Source organism: Somniosus microcephalus, chromosome 18 (genome assembly GCF_052327205.1).
Source record: "Somniosus microcephalus isolate GS21.2 chromosome 18, FLI_Smic_1.0, whole genome shotgun sequence".
NCBI classification, from domain to species: Eukaryota; Metazoa; Chordata; class Chondrichthyes; order Squaliformes; family Somniosidae; genus Somniosus; species Somniosus microcephalus.
In genome coordinates, this window is record NC_141004.1 from 64,523,916 (window position 1) to 64,541,543 (window position 17,628).

A 17,628-nucleotide genomic window follows, 5' to 3' on the forward strand; every position below is an offset into this window, starting at 1 on the left:
GCACCGCCGGCTTAGCGCCTAAAGATAGTCGTGCATCGCCTGTTTTAGCGCAGCAGCAACCTCTTGGGGCATTGCGACTGAATATCGGTGAAGGGGGCGCGACTTTGCGCCGGGCGCAAACTTTAGCGGCCGCCCGACTTTACCGCCCCAAAAGTGGCTATACTGAATTTCTAGGCCAGTGACTGTAGAACTTGCTCAAACCAGTTATATAATCAGCAAATGCTGATCGACTGTACTTACATCTGTATGATGTCAGCAGCTACATCTTTGCATAATGTTCTCAACTATGACCTTCCCTCCATCATAAAGTCAGAAGTGGGGATGTTCGCTGATGATTGCAATGTGTTCAGTTTCATTCATAATTCCTCAGATTATGAAGCAGACCGTGCTCGCATGCAGCAAGACCGAGACAACATTCAGGCTTGGGCTGATAAGTGGCATGTAACATTCGCACCACACAAGTGCCAGGTAATGATTATCTCCAACAAGAGAGAGTCTAACCACCACCTCTTGACATTCAATGCCATTACTATCACTGAATCCCCCTCCATCAACATGGGGGTCACCATTGAGCAGAAACTTAACTGGACCAGCCACATAAATACTGTGGCTACACGAGCAGGTCAGAGGCTGGGTATTCTGCGGCAAGTGTCTCACCTCCTGACTCCCCAAAACTTTTCCACCATCTACAAGACACAAGTCCGCAGTGTGATGGAATACTCTCCATTTGCCTGGATGAGTGCAGCTTCAACAACACTCAAGAAGCTCGACACCATCCCGGACAAAGCAATCTGCGTAATTAGCTTTCCCATCCACCATCTTATACATTCGCTCCCTCCACCCCCGGTGTACCGCGGCTGCAGTGTGTACCAGCTACAAGATGTACTGCAGCAATTTGCCAAGGCTTCTTCGACAGCATCTCCCAAACCCGCGACCTCTACCGCTTATAAGGACAAGGGCAAGAGGCGCATGGGAAGGCCGCCACTTGCAAGTTCCCCTCCAAGCCACACAGCATCCTGACTTGGAAATATTTTGCCATTTCTTCATCGTCACTGGGTCAAAGTCCTGGAACTCCCTCCCTAACAGCACTGTGGGAGTACCTTCACCACACGGACTGCAGCGGTTCAAGAAGGCGGCTCACCACCACCTTCTCAAGGTCAATTAGGGATGGGCAATAAATGCTGGCCTTGCCAGCGATGCCCACATCCCGTGAATGAATTTTTAAAAAAGCTATTCGCTTGCTTCTAATTATACCAATATTGCTACCTAGTAATTGTCAATTGTGACAATCGTCAGCATCCCTGAATTGGAGAGAAGAAATCAGCCGGCATCCCTGCTCCTGATTGCTAGCCACAGATCTATGGTGGAAAGTATGCAGACATAGGTTGAGGACAAGTTCAGGCAGTGTTGTGATGCCCCGCACAGTGGAATAGCCAGATCAAGCAGGCAGATGCAGCCGATCCAATTGTGATACCAATTTGTGAAGTGTAAGCTGAGAAAGCTTCTTATCTCCCTTATCTTGTCAATGGCCATGTGTAGTTTCCTCAAAAGTGTGTGTAGGCTCACGTGTGACCAATAGCCACTTGGCCAGGGTACCAGAGGGTCAGTGGCATACTCCAGCATGTCGTTACCCTTCCCCTGACTCTGGTATGATCAGCACAGACTGGGAATAGAACTTGGGACCATTCTGGTCTGCATGGCAGACTCCAAAGTAGGCAGTGCACTCACCAGGGGTCTGGTTGGGATGGAGTAAAAGGAGGGAAGGAAGGGGCCTGGAATGCAATTGTGTCCCCTGGTTGGGATGGAGTAAAAGGAGGGAAGGAAAGGGCTTGGAATGCAATTGTGTCCCAGGCTGACTAGTATTGACACGTAGGGGGACCACTGCAACATTTGTGTGATGGATCGGAAAGTTGTCTCATTTCAAATCAAGTTTTAAAAATATTTCTTCATGGAGTAGCCAATAGATGGAATACAAACGATATGTGACCCAGGACTAGTAGCTGTATAAATAATGTAACTTTGAGGTCCAGAGATCTTTAATTACTTTTGAGGAAACTACACGTCGATTAACAAGATAAGGGAGCTAGAAACTGTCTCAGCTTACTCTTCAAAAGTTGGTATCACAATTGGATTGGCTGCAACGGCTTGTTTGATCTGGCAATGAATCAGTTACTGTTTCCAGTGAACATGTTGGTGGTGACTGGTTTCATTGTTCACTCTGTGGCCCAATATTCCACATTACTTCATGCATACACTCATCTTTTGGTTCATAGGAAGCATGGGCTTGCATGTAATCCTTTGCACTGGGTATTTTTTTATTCATTCCTGGGATGTGGGCGACACTGGCAAGGCCAGCATTTATTGCCCATCCCTAGTTGCCCTTGAGAAGGTGGTGGTGAGCCGCCTTCTTGAACCGCTGCAGTCCGTGTGGTGAAGGTGCTCCCACGATGCTGTTAGGGAGGGAGTTCCAGGATTTTGACCCAGCGACAAAGAAGGAACGGCGATATATTTCCAAGTCAGGATGGTGTGTGACTTGGAAGGGAACTTGGAGGTGGTGGTGTTCCCATGCGTCTCCTGCCCTTGTCCTTTCAGGTGGTAGAGGTTGCGGATTTGGGAGGTGCTGCCGAAGAAGCCTTAGTATGAAAAACATTAGCTCGAGAATCAAGAGCCTGAATCACAAGGAATCCAAGAACCACTGCAGCATGTGTGAACTCGTGCAATCAGAAAGGATATTCAGGGATTGGGATTCTATGCATTAATGATAAATAAAAATGTGAATTGAAAATTTATAAAGAGTGTTGTTTAACATTTCATAGGAACTGGCAGAGGCCATTCAGCTTCTCGAGCCTGTTCCAATCATGGCTGATCTGGACATCATCTCCAGGTGATATTGTTTAATGTGTTGTCACTACTACAGGTGATATTGTTTAAAGTATTCGCAGCAGTACAGGTGATACTGTTTAAAGTATTCGCAGCAGTACAGGTGATATTGTTTAAAGTATTCGCAGCAGTACAGGTGATATTGTTTAAAGTATTCGCAGCAGTACAGGTGATATTGTTTAAAGTATTCGCAGCAGTACAGGTGATATTGTTTAAAGTATTCGCAGCAGTACAGGTGATATTGTTTAAAGTATTCGCAGCAGTACAGGTGATATTGTTTAAAGTATTCGCAGCAGTACAGGTGATACTGTTTAAAGTATTCGCAGCAGTACAGGTGGTATTGTTTAAAGTATTCACACCAGTACAGGTGATATTGTTTAAAGTATTCGCAGCAGTACAGGTGATATTGTTTAACTTGTACTACTCCAACATACCACCATTTCTGCCTGGGAAAGATTGTCTGTTTACTATCCCTAGTGTTCTTAGAACAGGTTCCTGCTTTCACAAGAAGTAGCAAAATGTCCTCATTGCATTCATGATGTTTATATTAATACAAAGCAAGCAAAGAAAATCTTTCATTTGAACCAGTCACAGCCCTTATTGGGATTTGCTGTTTATAACTGTTCTTCCCATATCTGGCAGGCGGCGTTCGCACATTCAGCCAGTCCCAGGGTTTATACATTGCCAGCCCTTCCTCTGGGACTTCGCTTAGCCAATCCGTTGTCATTACCTAATGGACCAATCGGATTTCACAGAAACAGCTGACGGTTGGACACAACTCTTTATTTAATGATATGGACTTCCTGTCCTAATACCTTCTCTAAACACCTTTACAGTAGAGTTAATGTTGCTGTCACACTAGCTATGCTGCAGTAAAAGATGAATTTCTGCCTATTTTCACACTGGCAGTCTTCCAAGGAATTCTATCGAGGTTAACCACACAAGTACACAGTCCTTAGGCTTTGATTGAAGCTATTGTAATTCCCTGGGCTCTCTGTAGAGTGCTAACTAAACACAGGACCCTCGCAGTGCAAAGCATCCTCAGTCAGGCTACAAATCAAGCCTCTCAACTGGGCATCCCAGCATCTCTCCAACTTCATATATGGTCTTCAAATTTGAGGCTGACTCCTCTCCCATGCTTCACACACTTTGTCTGTAGAATTAATATGTGCTTTGTAAGTGTACAAATGTTTTACTGTCTATTGAGCCCTAAAAAAATGCACAGGACCTGTGATTCACTACACAGGGTCTGTCATTCACTATAATATATACAGGGTCTGTCATTCACTATAATATATACAGGGTGTGTCATTCACTATAATATATACAGGGTCTGTCATTCACTATAATCTATACAGGGTCTGTCATTCACTATAATATATACAGGGTCTGTCATTCACTATAATCTATACAGGGTCTGTCATTCACTATAATATATACAGGGTCTGTCATTCACTATAATCTATACAGGGTCTGTCATTCACTATAATCTATACAGGGTCTGTCATTCACTATAATATATACAGGGTCTGTAATTCACTATAATCTATACAGGGTCTGTCATTCACTATAATCTATACAGGGTCTGTCATTCACTATAATCTATACAGGGTCTGTCATTCACTATAATCTATACAGGGTCTGTCATTCACTATAATCTATTCAGGGTCTGTCATTCATTATAATATATACAGGGTCTGTCATTCACTATAATATATACAGGGTCTGTCATTCACTATAATATATACAGGGTCTGTCATTCACTATAATATATACAGGGTCTGTCATTCACTATAATATATACAGCCATCTAGTTGTGCAATACAGTTCCACATGAGATATCAGGAAGAGGAAATATTAGGGACCGAGGCTGGAAATAGAATGGGGAAGAGGGATTTTCTGGGAATAGTTGCACTGTTGCTGGATACATTTGAACAATATAGCTCGGCTCGGACAACAAACCCCCAAATCCATTCCTTTTTCCACGTTTGCAAATAATTTGAGAAAAATCCATGGTAGTGTAGGTCTACAGATCCCTGAAGCCTCACCAAATGTGAACTACCCAATTGCACAACCTATGGTTATGGGAGTCTGTTTCACAGAGAGACGCACAACTCTAAAATGACTGATTTTTTTTTAACACTACATTCTGAAAATTGCAAATAAATCATCCCAAATACTGGCTAGCTTTCTGCCTCGTGTTACACCACTGTGTATATTGTATAATATTTATTGTTCTACTGGGATATAACTCCCTCAACTCCCATGTATATTATAATGCATCTTACAGTTTGTACGTCCATCTCCCAGGAATCAAACAAGTTATCAGCAGAAATTCATCTTACCCCAATTTGAGTTATACTGACGCTTCCATCAAGACCAGGGGAAAAGTTTGTTATAAAGCGAGGTTATATTCTATGTTTTGGTCGCCTTATCTGAGGAAGGATGTTCTTGCCATGGAAGGAGTTCAGCGAAGATTCACCAGGCTGATACCTGGGATGGCAGGAATGACGTATGAGGAGAGATTGGGTCGATTGGGCTTGTACTCGCTGGAGTTTAGAAGAATGAGAGGGGATCTCATTGAAACTTATAAAATTCTGGCAGGACTGGACAGACTAGATGCAGGGAGGATGTTCCCGATGGTCGGGGAATCCAGAACCAGGGGTCACAGTCTAAGGATAAGGGGTAAGCCATTTAGGACAGAGATGAGGAGGAATTTCTTCACCCAGAGAGTGGTGAACCTGTGGAATTCTCTACCACAGAAGGCAGTAGAGGCCAATTCATTAAATATATTCAAGAAGGAGTTGGATATATTTCTTAAGGCTAAAGGGATCAAGGGGTATGGGGAGAAAGCAGGGACCGGGTACTGAAATTGGATGATCAGCCATGATCGCAATGAATGGCGGAGCAGGCTCGAGGGGCCGAATGGCCTACTCCTGCTCCTATCTTCTATGTTTGAAACACAAATGACAGATTGGCTCTGAAATGACAGTATGGAGAAGGAGTTAAGAAGTCAGGGTGGGAGTTCAGTGCTCAATTAGCAGCAGGTGTTTAACAGGCGCACTTCACGTGAGAAAATCAAACAGAAGAATCAGGTGAGCCCCTCGAAATGCGTCTTTGCATCACTTCCTTGTGCTATTATTTTAACGGAATGATGCACAGCTCCGCGGGCTCTGCCCAAACAGGTTTGAAACATCCTTTCCCATTCCAGGCAATACACTGGGCAGCCACTGACGCCTGGCCCAAGTCACTGTCTATGTCCCTTCTGTTGGTGTTCCAGCGAATGAGCTTTCAGTGGAAGACAAACAGTGCCGAGGGAGACCACAAACACCATGTCAGTGGAGTGCTTTCCTGGAAGCTCAGCACCCACTGTGGCCACTTCCGATCCTGTGGTCACAGGATCGGTTTCACTGGAACCATGGTCCGATCAAAGCCTTTAGAAACATCTTAAAACCAAGGTTTCCACATTCTGCCAATTTATTTTAGCTTGTAGCTGTCCAGTGACGCCCTACTGGAAAGTATGTCTGTGTGAATATCAACAGTCTGACAGGGCTAGACAGACTGGATGCAGGATGTTTCCCCTGGCTGGGGGGTCTAGAACGAGGGGTCACAGTCTCAGGATACGGGGTAGGACATTTAGGACTGAGATGAGGAGAAATTTCTTCACTCAGAGGGTGATGAACCTGTGGAATTCTCTACCACTGAAGGCTGTGGGGGCCAAGTCACTGAATATATTTATGGAAAGAGATAGATTTCTAGATACAAAAGGCATCGAGGGGTATGTGGAGAGAGTGGGAATATGTTATTGAGATAGAGGATCAGCCATGATCATATTGAATGGTGGAGCAGGCTCGAAGGGCCGAATGGCCTACCCCTGCTCCTATTTTTCTATGTTCTATGTTTCTAAGTGACAAAGCCCCGTCTGCCTGCTGCAGTAGTTCCTATGGGTGTTTTAAGATGGCACAGCGCTGTTTGAAGAAGACTAAAATTCTCTCGTTATAACTAACATTCCCCTCCCAATCAATACCACCAAAAATTAGCTGGCCATTCATCTAGTTACTGGTTCTGGGATGTTGCTGCCACAGAATGACTATCTCATTTGCCTACATTAGTGCAATGTCTAGGCAATGGTCACTGCAGGTTCTGAAGTGTAGTGACTGCCATATGTAGGCGTTGTGTGAAGATTCAACATGCTGTATAACTTGTCATTTCCTCCACATCATCATCCTTCTTTCATATTAATCTTGTGTTATTTTCCTTACTGGGTTTGGATGGCTCTAGATCAACTCCTGGGCTGAACTGAGGTCATCGCCCTAACTGTTTCCTAGGGGCCTGCTATGTGAGGTTGCAACTGAAGCACCCCAGCAGAGAGAGATCTGACTTAAGGATCCCCCTGGTGGTAGGCACGTTGTCGAAGTTACCGTGCTTCAGATGAGACATTAAGCTGAACTCCAACTGTCTTCTTTCATGGTTCAGGTAGATTTTAAGGATCCCGTGGCACTATTCAGAGTGGTGTATTTTTTTTAAATGTATCAACATTTTGAGGTTAATATTTTCTTAGACAATATGTGGGATAGACCTGTTGGGCCGAATGGCCTGTTTCTGTGCTATAAATTCTATGTAAAGGGGTCAGGCTGGTCCATCCCTGCAGTCAAAAAGCCTGGCGAAACTCAAAAGTCAAGGGTTGCACATGGAGAATGGGCATGTGGGCGAGATGCCAGGCAGTCACTGGTGCCCATGGAACTGTACACCCGACATGAGGCACTGTCATCAGAAGAAAATTGGGAAGGGGCAGGATTGTCATCACTGTGGTATTTTCCCCAGTTTTACACTCAGCTTTTAACAAGCAACAGGTGCCCCATCAGTTCCATATCGAACAGCTACTCTTAACCATTCTCCCCAATTTATTTATATGTATATAATATGCATCTCTCTCGAACATGGTTTCCATCATTCACTCCCAGCGGCTTGACGGCGCCACCAACAGGCACACAATGTCACTGCACTTGTGAGCAAACCTGGAGGCTTTTTTGGTCAGCTGGGTGTCAGACACAAGGAAACTTTCCAATGCAAACCAGAGAAACCCAGATCAGTATGGTTTGCATTTCCCAGGTACTCTCCTCCCTACTTAAACCAAGAGAATTTAGATTCAGGTTTGCAGCAGCCCAGCTTAGGAACTCGCAAGTACACACAAGGGTGCGGCTGGTCACTGAAGCTGCTGTAACCAAAGCTTACCAGTAGAGCACTGTTGAGCTTTCAGAGCTGGGGCTTGTTTTCTTTGGAAAAGAGGAGGCTGAGGGGAGACCTAACTGAGGTGTATAAAATTATGAGGGGGCCTAGATAGAGTGGACAGGATGGACCGATTTCCCCTAGCAGAGAGGTCAATAACGAGGGGGTATAGATTGAAAGTAATTGGTAGAAGGATTAGAGAGGAGTTGAGAACTTTTTTCACCCAGAGGGTGGTGGGAGTCTGGAACTCACTGCCTGAAAGGGTGGTAGAGGCAGAAACCCTCATCACATTTAAAAAGTACTTGGATATGCACTTGATGTGCCGTAACCTACAGGGCTGCAGACCAAGAGCTGGAAAGTGGGATTAAGGTGGAGAGCTCTTCGTCGGCTGGCACGGACACGATGGGCCGAATGGCCTCCTCCTGTGCTGTAAATTTCTATAATTCTAATCACCATCACAACTCATTTAGAAAACAACCACACAGAACTGTGATCAGCTTTCACATCTAGTTTTATTCCCATCGTTCTGCTCACCTACAACAACTTGTATTTATACAGCACCTTTAACATGGTAAAACATCCCAAGGCGTTTCACAGGAGCGGTTATCAAACACAATTTTACACCAAGCTACAGGAGAGGTGACCAAAAGCTTGGTCAAAGAGGTAGGTTTTAAGGAGCGTCTTAAAAGGACAGAGACTTAGGGAGGAATCCCAGAGCTTGGGGCCCAGGCAGCTGAAGGCACAGCCACCAATGGTGGAGCCATTAAAAACAGAGAAGCGCAAGAGGCCAGAATTGGAAGAGCGCAGAGATCTCGGAGTGCTGAAGGGCTGGGGGAGATTAGAGATTGGGAGGGACGAGACCACGGAGGGATTTGAATGAGGATGAGAATTTTAAAATCAAGGCGTTGCCGGACCGGAAGCCAATGTAGATCAGCGGGCAGAGAAGTGATGGGTGAACAGGAGTTGGAGCATCCAATCTACACACACTTTGCCAGGAGTCACTGGTTAGCCAGAGGTGTTTTGCCCTCACGCCCAGGAACACAACCAATACCACCTCAGGCACCAACCCAGCCGAGATCAGCTCAGTGTAGAAAGAACCTGGCTGTGTGCTAAATTACTGCAAGTGACCACTCGGGTATACCACTTCATCCCCTTTTCCAATCTGAATGCCCATTTACCCTAATCCCCATCTCTTCCAGCTAGATTGTCACACACAACTAATTCACTAATGTCCTTCAGGGAAGGGACTCTGCAGGGTAACTCCAGCGGCACTACATGCCCTCTGAAGTAGCCAAGCAATCCAGGGTCAACTATTGCCTTCAAGGCAATTAAGGATGGGCCATAAATGCAGCTTTGCCAGTCATCCGCATCGAGAAACTTTCTATCCATACTGGCAAATTTCCTCTTTAACCTATTGCCTCAGGACAACTTTATTTTAATTCAAGATCTTAACTTCATGATCGAGAGGACTAGGGTCTTTGGGTACGTGCTCTACGTGGTGTGGGATTGAGCCAGAGACCTGGAAGGTGCTAGTGATCCTTGGACTACAGAAGCCAATCTCGCCCAGTGGAAATGCCAGTTCTGATCAAGCACCTGCTGAAGATAGTCAGAGTTTTGACACTGAATGGCTAATGGCTCGTTTTCCAGTTGCCTGTTTTGAGTTCAGTATTGCAGGCCACAAGCCTGGGCTCACAGGTCACCGATCACCCTGAGCCATGGCCTGTACATGCAGGGCAAGAGCTCAGTCTGGGCACTGAAATTAAAATCTTACCAACTTCATAGCTGCCAAGAGAATTTATAAATTGCTATAAAGCAGTTTCTGTCAATTGAACTTCAAGACACTAAATGCTGTAAAAGTGTTTTATTTTAAAACATATATAACAGCACAGAACACTCAGTAGAGGCGCTGAGGCTTGCCCATACTGCTCTTGATGTACAGGGCACGAACGTTCTGCCAGTTTTTCTTCAGCAGTGACACCAGGAAGTTGATGGCCAAGTGAATGTTGTAGACCAGTTCTTCTTCAGTCATTTTAATGTGGCCCACTGCAACTGCCAAGCACAGCACCTGGGGGGAAATGAAGACATGGTCAAGAGATGTTGGGGAACATTGGGTCTACTCTTTTGATTGGGTGCTTAAACAAATTGTCTGTAAATTAATAAAACTTTAAATAAACCTTAACAAATTAAATTAGAATTTGGTTGTCCGGGTTGACAATGCACTCCAGCCCCCCCCCCCCCCCGACGCCCACCGGTCGCAGAAGTACTCAAGCGTGCCGGTGGACACCGCGTGCTCCATCTCCAGGGCCACCTGGGCGTAAACATGGCCGGAACATAGGGTCTAATGAGAGGGAGGAACTGAATGAAATCAGTATTTGTAGGGAAATGGTGTTAGGGAAATTGACGGGATTGAAGGCCGATAAATCCCCAGGGCCTGATAATCTACATCCTAGGGTACTTAAGGAAGTGGCCCTAGAAATAGTAGATGCATTGCTGGTAATCTTCCAAAATGTAACCCCATTATTTAAAAAGGTGGTAGAGAAAAAACAGGGAATTATAGACCGGTAAGCCTGACATCAGTAGTGGGGAAAATGCTAGTCCATTATAAAAGATGTAATAGCAGAGCACTTGGAAAACAGTGACAGGATTTACAAAACATGGATTTACAAAAGGTAAATCTTGCTTGGCTAATCTACTGGAATTTTTTGAGGATGTAACTGGTAGAATAGATAATAACCAGTGGATGTGGTGTATTTGGACTTTCAGAAGGCTTTCGATAAGGTCCCACGTAAGAGACTAGCGTGCAAAGTTAAAGCACATGGGATTGGGGGCAAGGTACTGACTTGGATAGAGAACTGGTTGGCAGACAGGAAGCAAAGAGTTGGAATAAACGGGTCGTTTTCCGAGTGGCAGGCAGTGACTAGTGGGGTACTGCAGGGATCGGTCCTAGGACCCCAGCTGTTCACAATATATATTAATTAATGATCTAGACGAGGGAACTAGATGTAATATCTCCAAGTTTGCAGACGACACAAAGCTGGGTGGGCATGTGCGCTGCGAGGAGGATGCAGAGGAACTCCAGTACAATTTGGACAGGTTGGGCGATTGGGCAGATGCAGTATAATGTGGATAAATGCGAGGTTATCCACTTTGGTGGCAAAAACAGGAAGGCAGATTATCTGAACGGCAATAGATTGGGAAAAGGGGAAGTGCAACGAGACCTGGGTGTGCACCAGTCGCTGAAGGTAAGCATGCAGGTGCAGCAGGCAGTTAAGAAGGCAAATGGTATGCTGGCCTTCATAGCGAGAGGATTCGAGTACAGGAGCAAGGATGTCTTGCTGCAGTTGTACAGGGCCTTGGTGAGACCACATCTTGAGTATTGTGTGCAGTTTTGGTCACCTTATCTGAGGAAGGATGTTCTTGCCATGGAGGGAGTGCAGCAAAGATTCACCAGACTGATACCTGGGATGGTAGGAATGACGTATGAAGAGAGATTGGGTCGATTAGGCTTATATTCGCTAGAGTTTAGAAGAATGAGGGGATCTCATTGAAACTTATAAAATTCTAACAGGACTAGACAGACTAGATGCAGGAAAGATGTTCCCGATGGCGGGGGAGTCTAGAACCAGGGGGTCACAGTCTAAGGATAAGGGGTAAGCCATTTAGGACAGAGATGAGGAGAAATTTCTTCACCCAGAGTGGTGAACCTGTGGAATTCTCTACCACAGAAGACAGTTGAGGTCAATTCATTAAATATATTCAAGAAGGTAGTTAGATATATTTCTTGAGGCTAAGGGGATCAAGAGATATGGGGAGAAGGCAGGGACAGGGTACTGAATTTGGATGATCAGCCATGATCTCATTAAATGGCGGAACAGGCTCGAGGGGCCGAATGGCCTACTCCCATCTTCTACGTTAAACTCTGTCGGCACTTCAAACACTCGACACGGACTGCTCACTTCCCAAGCTACCAGCGCAGCTCCACCACAGGGGATTTCATATTGAAGCTGCTGCCCAGGCGAGCAGCACTTAAGCAGAAACCTGTGACCCGAGTGCTATGCTCCCCTTAAGGTCAGTGGTTCACTGATCCCTATTGAATGGGGTAAGGGAGGAGGTCTGGACATTCCAGAGCTCTCAGTTGCCAAGTAGTCAAGGCAGTCATCGCCTCTTCACAATCAAATCAAATCAACTTTTATTGTCATTGTTAGTGCACAAGTGCAGTACAACTAAATGTAGGCTTGCGGCTCCCGAGAGTGTACATTTAGATTAAGACATTTAAACATTCAACACTCTCAGCTGGTGCACTGTATATTTGCTGCAGCCAGCACACCATCAACATGAAAATGCCATAAAATCTCATTCGGTTCTGTAACACCCTGGTATTGTGAAACTAGTTAGCATTAGTCTTTGCAGCAAAGTCTACCCAAGCTCCACATCAATGCTTCCATTTCAGAAGTATTCACCCCACCCCCGCTGACTCAACCGTGTGCGCCGTCGCATTGTCACTTGCAACCATCCCAAGTATCAAGCTCAACGCCATTCTTCAGTTGTGAACAGCACTGGCACCCAATCTGATGACGGGAGCCACCACAGCCACGGTCAAGCTCTCCTCACCCGACAACCACAAACTCTAGTAGTGTGAGCTGCAGTCGGTGGCTAGTGTCCCTGAGATCAGCTAATCACAGACCTGGGACTACTCACCAATACATTTACTGTTACTGGGGAGCGCCAATTTATTACTGGTAAAACTTATTTAATATATACAGTTCACATTTTCAATGGCAATCAAACCCAAGGGCTTGGTGTGTATGGATCATTCACAGCCGCCCATTGAAGTCCCCACTTTCAATAGTGTTTGTCCCTCATTAGAAGCCCAGGTAGTGATCTGAATCCTGACCAGTTCAGATTCCTGACTGGTTCCTCTAACAGTTACGTACAAGCCATTTGATTTCAACAACCGCCAGATTAAATACACACCTTTTTCATCTGGAACTTGATGGTTGATTTGACTTCATCCACTTTGGTTAACATGTTCTCATTGTGCGTGAGGAGGGAGGGGAATTTGCCAGCCTTGTTCAGACCAGGGCCCAGAATACGAGGAATCTGCTTGATGAGGGACTCTGAAGCAAGGAAAGCATCGTACTTCTTTGCTGCAAAGGAAATCATTCAGAATCAAAGAGTGTTTATCGACATAGACGTACCATCTGTGTACAACCGTCACCAGAGGTTTGATCAGATGACTGCTTTGTAAACAGAACTACAGAGCAACTAAGATGGGCTGTAGATGCTTTGTCAGAACTAGAGCTGAAAGGTCTGCTATGCATTTGAAGCTTGTATTCCAATGTGCTCATACTTGCTGTGTACAGATGGACCAGCTGTATGAGGCTGCAACGCCATCATTCTTAAACTATAGATTTAGGACACGGATTAAATACTGGAACATCACACCATGACTTTTGGTGTTCCAAGGGGATGAGTTGGCAATCGGATCTTTTATCCAGTGCGCCCCTACATCAACCTCTCCCAGGTTAAAAATACAAACCGCCAGCTACAGGGAATTATGTACACACTGGGTTGGCTGAGAATTTCAGCTCAGTCGTGGATTGTATGGAATCCAACTCCACCTACCCCAGAGCCCCATCAGTACAGTTTACAACAACCACCTGAAGAAAGATTTTCAGCCAGTGTAACCAGGTCTATTTTTCTGAGACCAAACTGGGTGCTCCTGGCTGCGGACAGGCCAACTCACTAGTGACCAGGGACATTAACCGCCCAGCAGCAACAAGCTAAAAAGATTAGATGCCAGCTAAGTCATTTTGTAGGCTGTGGCCAGACTAGGACCAAGCGTACAAGGCCAGATGACCTAAGCTCAGTGCTTGCTGGGCTGGCCACTAGTGTGGACGGTCCCACACAAGTACACTTGAAGACGCGTTTCCCCTCAGTGGCTGAGTGAAGCCTCTCTCCACAACACACGGAACGTAAGGCAATCAGAGCAAGTGATGTGTGGCCTGTGCTCGGAAGGGGAGTGGGGATACCAGTCCAGAGCCGCCTCTTGCAAACATAAACCCACCCACTGCCCACGAAGGGCAACACTCCAACTGTCGTACCCAATAGTTTACAAGACTTCCTCCAACCAGCCTACAGTTTAACTAATCCCCAGAAACCCAAGATCAAACAAGCGGCTTCGACCCTGAATCACATTGCTTCGCATGCAAGAATTCTTACTCCTCTAAGACCAGTCAATCAAAATATAAATGTAAATGTACACCATTGTAAAATTGCCTCAAGATTAGAAAGTACACTCTTCAGAATCTAAAAACGATAATAAAGATCCCCTACTCTGCCACCAAAAAAGGCTTTAATGAAGATTACACAATACGGAGCTTAGAGCCAAGGGTAAACAAGGGCAAACCCAGCATCACCGAGCCTCAAGAGATGACCATTCTGGATGCTATGGGATGTTTCGATCGATGACCTGCATCTGCTGACAGTGCCGGTGTGATCACCCTCAAACTCACCAAGCTTCTTGACCATCTTCTTGTTTTTGTTTAGTTTCTTCAGCGCCTCAATGTCCATGTGAGGGAGCTCGGCAGCCTTCGCCTCATCGCAGTGCTGTTGGTCGCCGAGCACGCATATGGAAAACTTGGGCCGAGGGGCGCTCTTTAGCCTAGACACACAACAACAGAGAGTTAAACGGTCGGGGACGACGGCTGAAGCACAGAGATCATGCTGGGAAAACTTTTGTAAATGCCTTACCCTCGCTGCTGGCTTCTCAAGTGCCTTATCCACCAGCAACTTACTCCTTACAAATGGTCGGCAGGATCGGCAATACTGCCTCACCGTGCCTCCCCTCATGTTTTAAGACCCAGGGTAGGGGTCCGTCCAAACCCCTTACAGGGCAGGACTACCCATGTTTATCAGTACGACAAGCTGTGCGGAAATAACAGTTAAATTGTCTGCGAACAGATTCATCCAATTCCTATTCTGCAGCTTGCGCACTGAGAACTGGGTTGAACAATAAGAAGTCGAACCTGACAGTGCCAGAGAAACGCTTGTCCTTCTGAGGGTCATAGTTCTTCAGACTGATCTGCAGCTCCACAGTCTCCAGGAACCTAAACAGAAGATATTCCCCATCAGTTGTACAGACAGAGTAACAATTGTCTACCATAAATACTTCCAAATCACATTGGTTACTACAGACTTTTAACATTTGTTCTTGGGATGTGACAAGGCAGTGTTTATTGGCCATCCCAAGTTGCTGTGAGGACGTTATGACTCAACCCCAAAGTGTGGACTGGAATCACGTGGGTGCCAGATCGAGTCATCAGATTTGCAAATAGTAAAGTGGAGGCAATGGCATTGAGAGAACTCCTGGGTAGTTCGGGGCATTGGCGCATTTTGCTGACCATTCGTGCATGCACAAAACTGGAAGCAGGAAATTGCATGTATGGAAGTCAGTAAGCTTCCTGTTTGAGAACCAGCCTAAAGGGGGCTCCCCTCCAGCACAGGAGCAGTGCACACAGGCTGTTGACCCAATGACCAGAGCGCACCAGTGTAAGAACACTTCAGAAAAGGAAAAGACACGCCTGAAGATCCCTCCACAGAAAATCATTTTGCATAAAAATCTGACCAGACTGAAATACCTACTTAACAATCACTCAGTTGAGGCAATCAGGATATCGGTATTAATTTGAGAAACACAAGACACTGCTTCCAAAATGTTTTATGATGGAATGTTTATGAAGCACCCTACCTGGTCTACTTGTACCAGATACAGGCAGCTTCCCCACACCCCCCCCCCCGCCAAAATTCAGCTCCATGACTGCCCGTGCCACATTGAGACACATTATGCACCCACACAAGAGGATGACAGACTTACTTGCGAAGCTTCTGTTGGGATCCCTGAAGGACCTCCCGGACAGCTTCGTACAGGGTATCGCGAGAGACTTTGCTGCTGCAATACACAATGAAAAAGTACCAATTCAATTCTCAAGCACAGAAATTCACCCTTTCAATTCTCAAAATAAGACAGTGCTGTAAACCAGGCCCTTTCATAGAGGGATGAGGAACCAGTGCTGTACACCAGGACCTTTCACAGGGGGATGAGGAGCCAGTGGTGTACACCAGGACCTTTCACAGGGGGATCAGGAGCCAGTGGTGTACACCAGGACCCTTTTACAGAATGAGTCATTAGGAGGGGTGATCAAAATCTTAGTCAAAGGTGGGATTTTTGGGATAGTCTTAAAGGAGGAAGGTGCAGTTTCACAAAGGGAATTTCAGATCATGGGGTAGGCAGTTGAAGGCAGAGCCGCCAGTGGGGAGACAAAGGAAGGGGAGATGCACACAGCCAGAGACAAAGCAGTAGAGTTCCATGGAGTGGGGCGAGAGGTGTAGGTCTGGAAGTTAGATAGAAAGGAGCCAGGTCACAAAGGGACTGAGATGTGAATTTTAAACTGTGGAGGCTTTGGGGTACTGGGAGTCAATTTAGGTCAACCAACCAGGGACGATGGGGAGTGGGACCTGGTGAAGGACAATTTACATAGGAACAGTAAGAAGCCATTCAGCCCCTCGACCCTGTTCCACCATTCAATGAAGATCATGGCTGATCTGTAACTGAACTCCATCTATCCGCCTTTTGCTCCATATACCCCGTCACAGGGGCGGGGGGGGGGGGGGGATGAGGAGCCTGTGCTGTGCGGGACAGTACCCCCTCCCTCCCCCCCTAACCCAGCAGGAACCGAGCGAGCTCAGTCTTGGTGTCCATTGAGGTCAAAGGGCGGGTGCTGTAACTCCGGCGCTCACACGGACCCCGGGCTCCCAGTGTCGCGGGACCCGGCCGGCAATCAGGACTGGAGAGTCGGCCCGAGCCGCCGGTCAAACCCGACCATCGGCGGGGACTGGGCTCAGCCAGGGCCCCCGCGGGGGATGGGTAAGGTTGGTGTGAGCGAGCAGGCGCTGTGGGCGGCGGATGGCGCCGGATTGCGGGCCGGGGCCCGGGGGATCGGCTCCTCTCCTCACCTCATCCTCTCTACAGCGCCGGAACAAGAGGCCCGCGGCCCGGAACTGACGCACTTTATAGCGGCTCCCCGCGCGGGATCTCGCGAGACTGACGGTGAGCTGGCTCGGGATTATTTGCTGCTCTGGTTTGAGTTTGAGTTTGAGTTCAGTTAAAATGGCGCGTTTCCCAATTTAATTGCTTACGTTAGAACGAAGAGAAGGTTTGATGATAAAGTTATTGCCCGCTGTCAATTCCGAACTGACCCCCCCTAGGCCGCTTCATTTGAGCAACAGATATTCCGCTCCGCCGGCAGCGGTCGCTTTCAGAGCGTTAAAATAACGCCGCCAATTGACAGACAGCCTTGTATTGAGGGACTGGAGTGCTTCATCAAACCCAGTAACCACATTTTAATTTCTTTGTTACGTTTCATTTGACGTATTTTTGTTAAGTTACTTTTTTTTCTTTCTTGATTGCACCAAAAAGAGCAGCCTTGTATTGATTTAAAACACAGCTTTCAATCTAGG

General features: G+C 46.4%; 1 protein-coding gene across 1 annotated transcript; it reads right to left on the bottom strand.

Moving 5' to 3' along the window:
- Window positions 1–9,955: 9,955 nt before the first annotated feature.
- Window positions 9,956–17,164, bottom strand: rpl10a (ribosomal protein L10a). Its single transcript, XM_086011593.1, has 6 exons — window positions 17,125–17,164; window positions 15,986–16,060; window positions 15,138–15,218; window positions 14,625–14,773; window positions 13,084–13,256; window positions 9,956–10,174 (listed from the first exon to the last, which is right to left on the bottom strand). Exons 1-6 carry the CDS (start codon window positions 17,127–17,129, stop codon window positions 10,004–10,006), a joined length of 654 nt encoding a protein of 217 aa, XP_085867719.1. The 5' UTR covers window positions 17,130–17,164; the 3' UTR covers window positions 9,956–10,003.
- Window positions 17,165–17,628: the final 464 nt, after the last annotated feature.

What these genes read in the sequence shown, in the direction of transcription:
- rpl10a (XM_086011593.1), bottom strand. An exon ending in CGTTTCTCTGGCACTGTCAG is followed by an intron (nt 14,774 to 15,137) that starts GTTCGACTTCTT and finishes TTGTGTGTCTAG; the next exon opens with GCTAAAGAGCGCCCCTCGGC. An exon ending in GAAGATGGTCAAGAAGCTTG is followed by an intron (nt 13,257 to 14,624) that starts GTGAGTTTGAGG and finishes TTTCCTTTGCAG; the next exon opens with CAAAGAAGTACGATGCTTTC.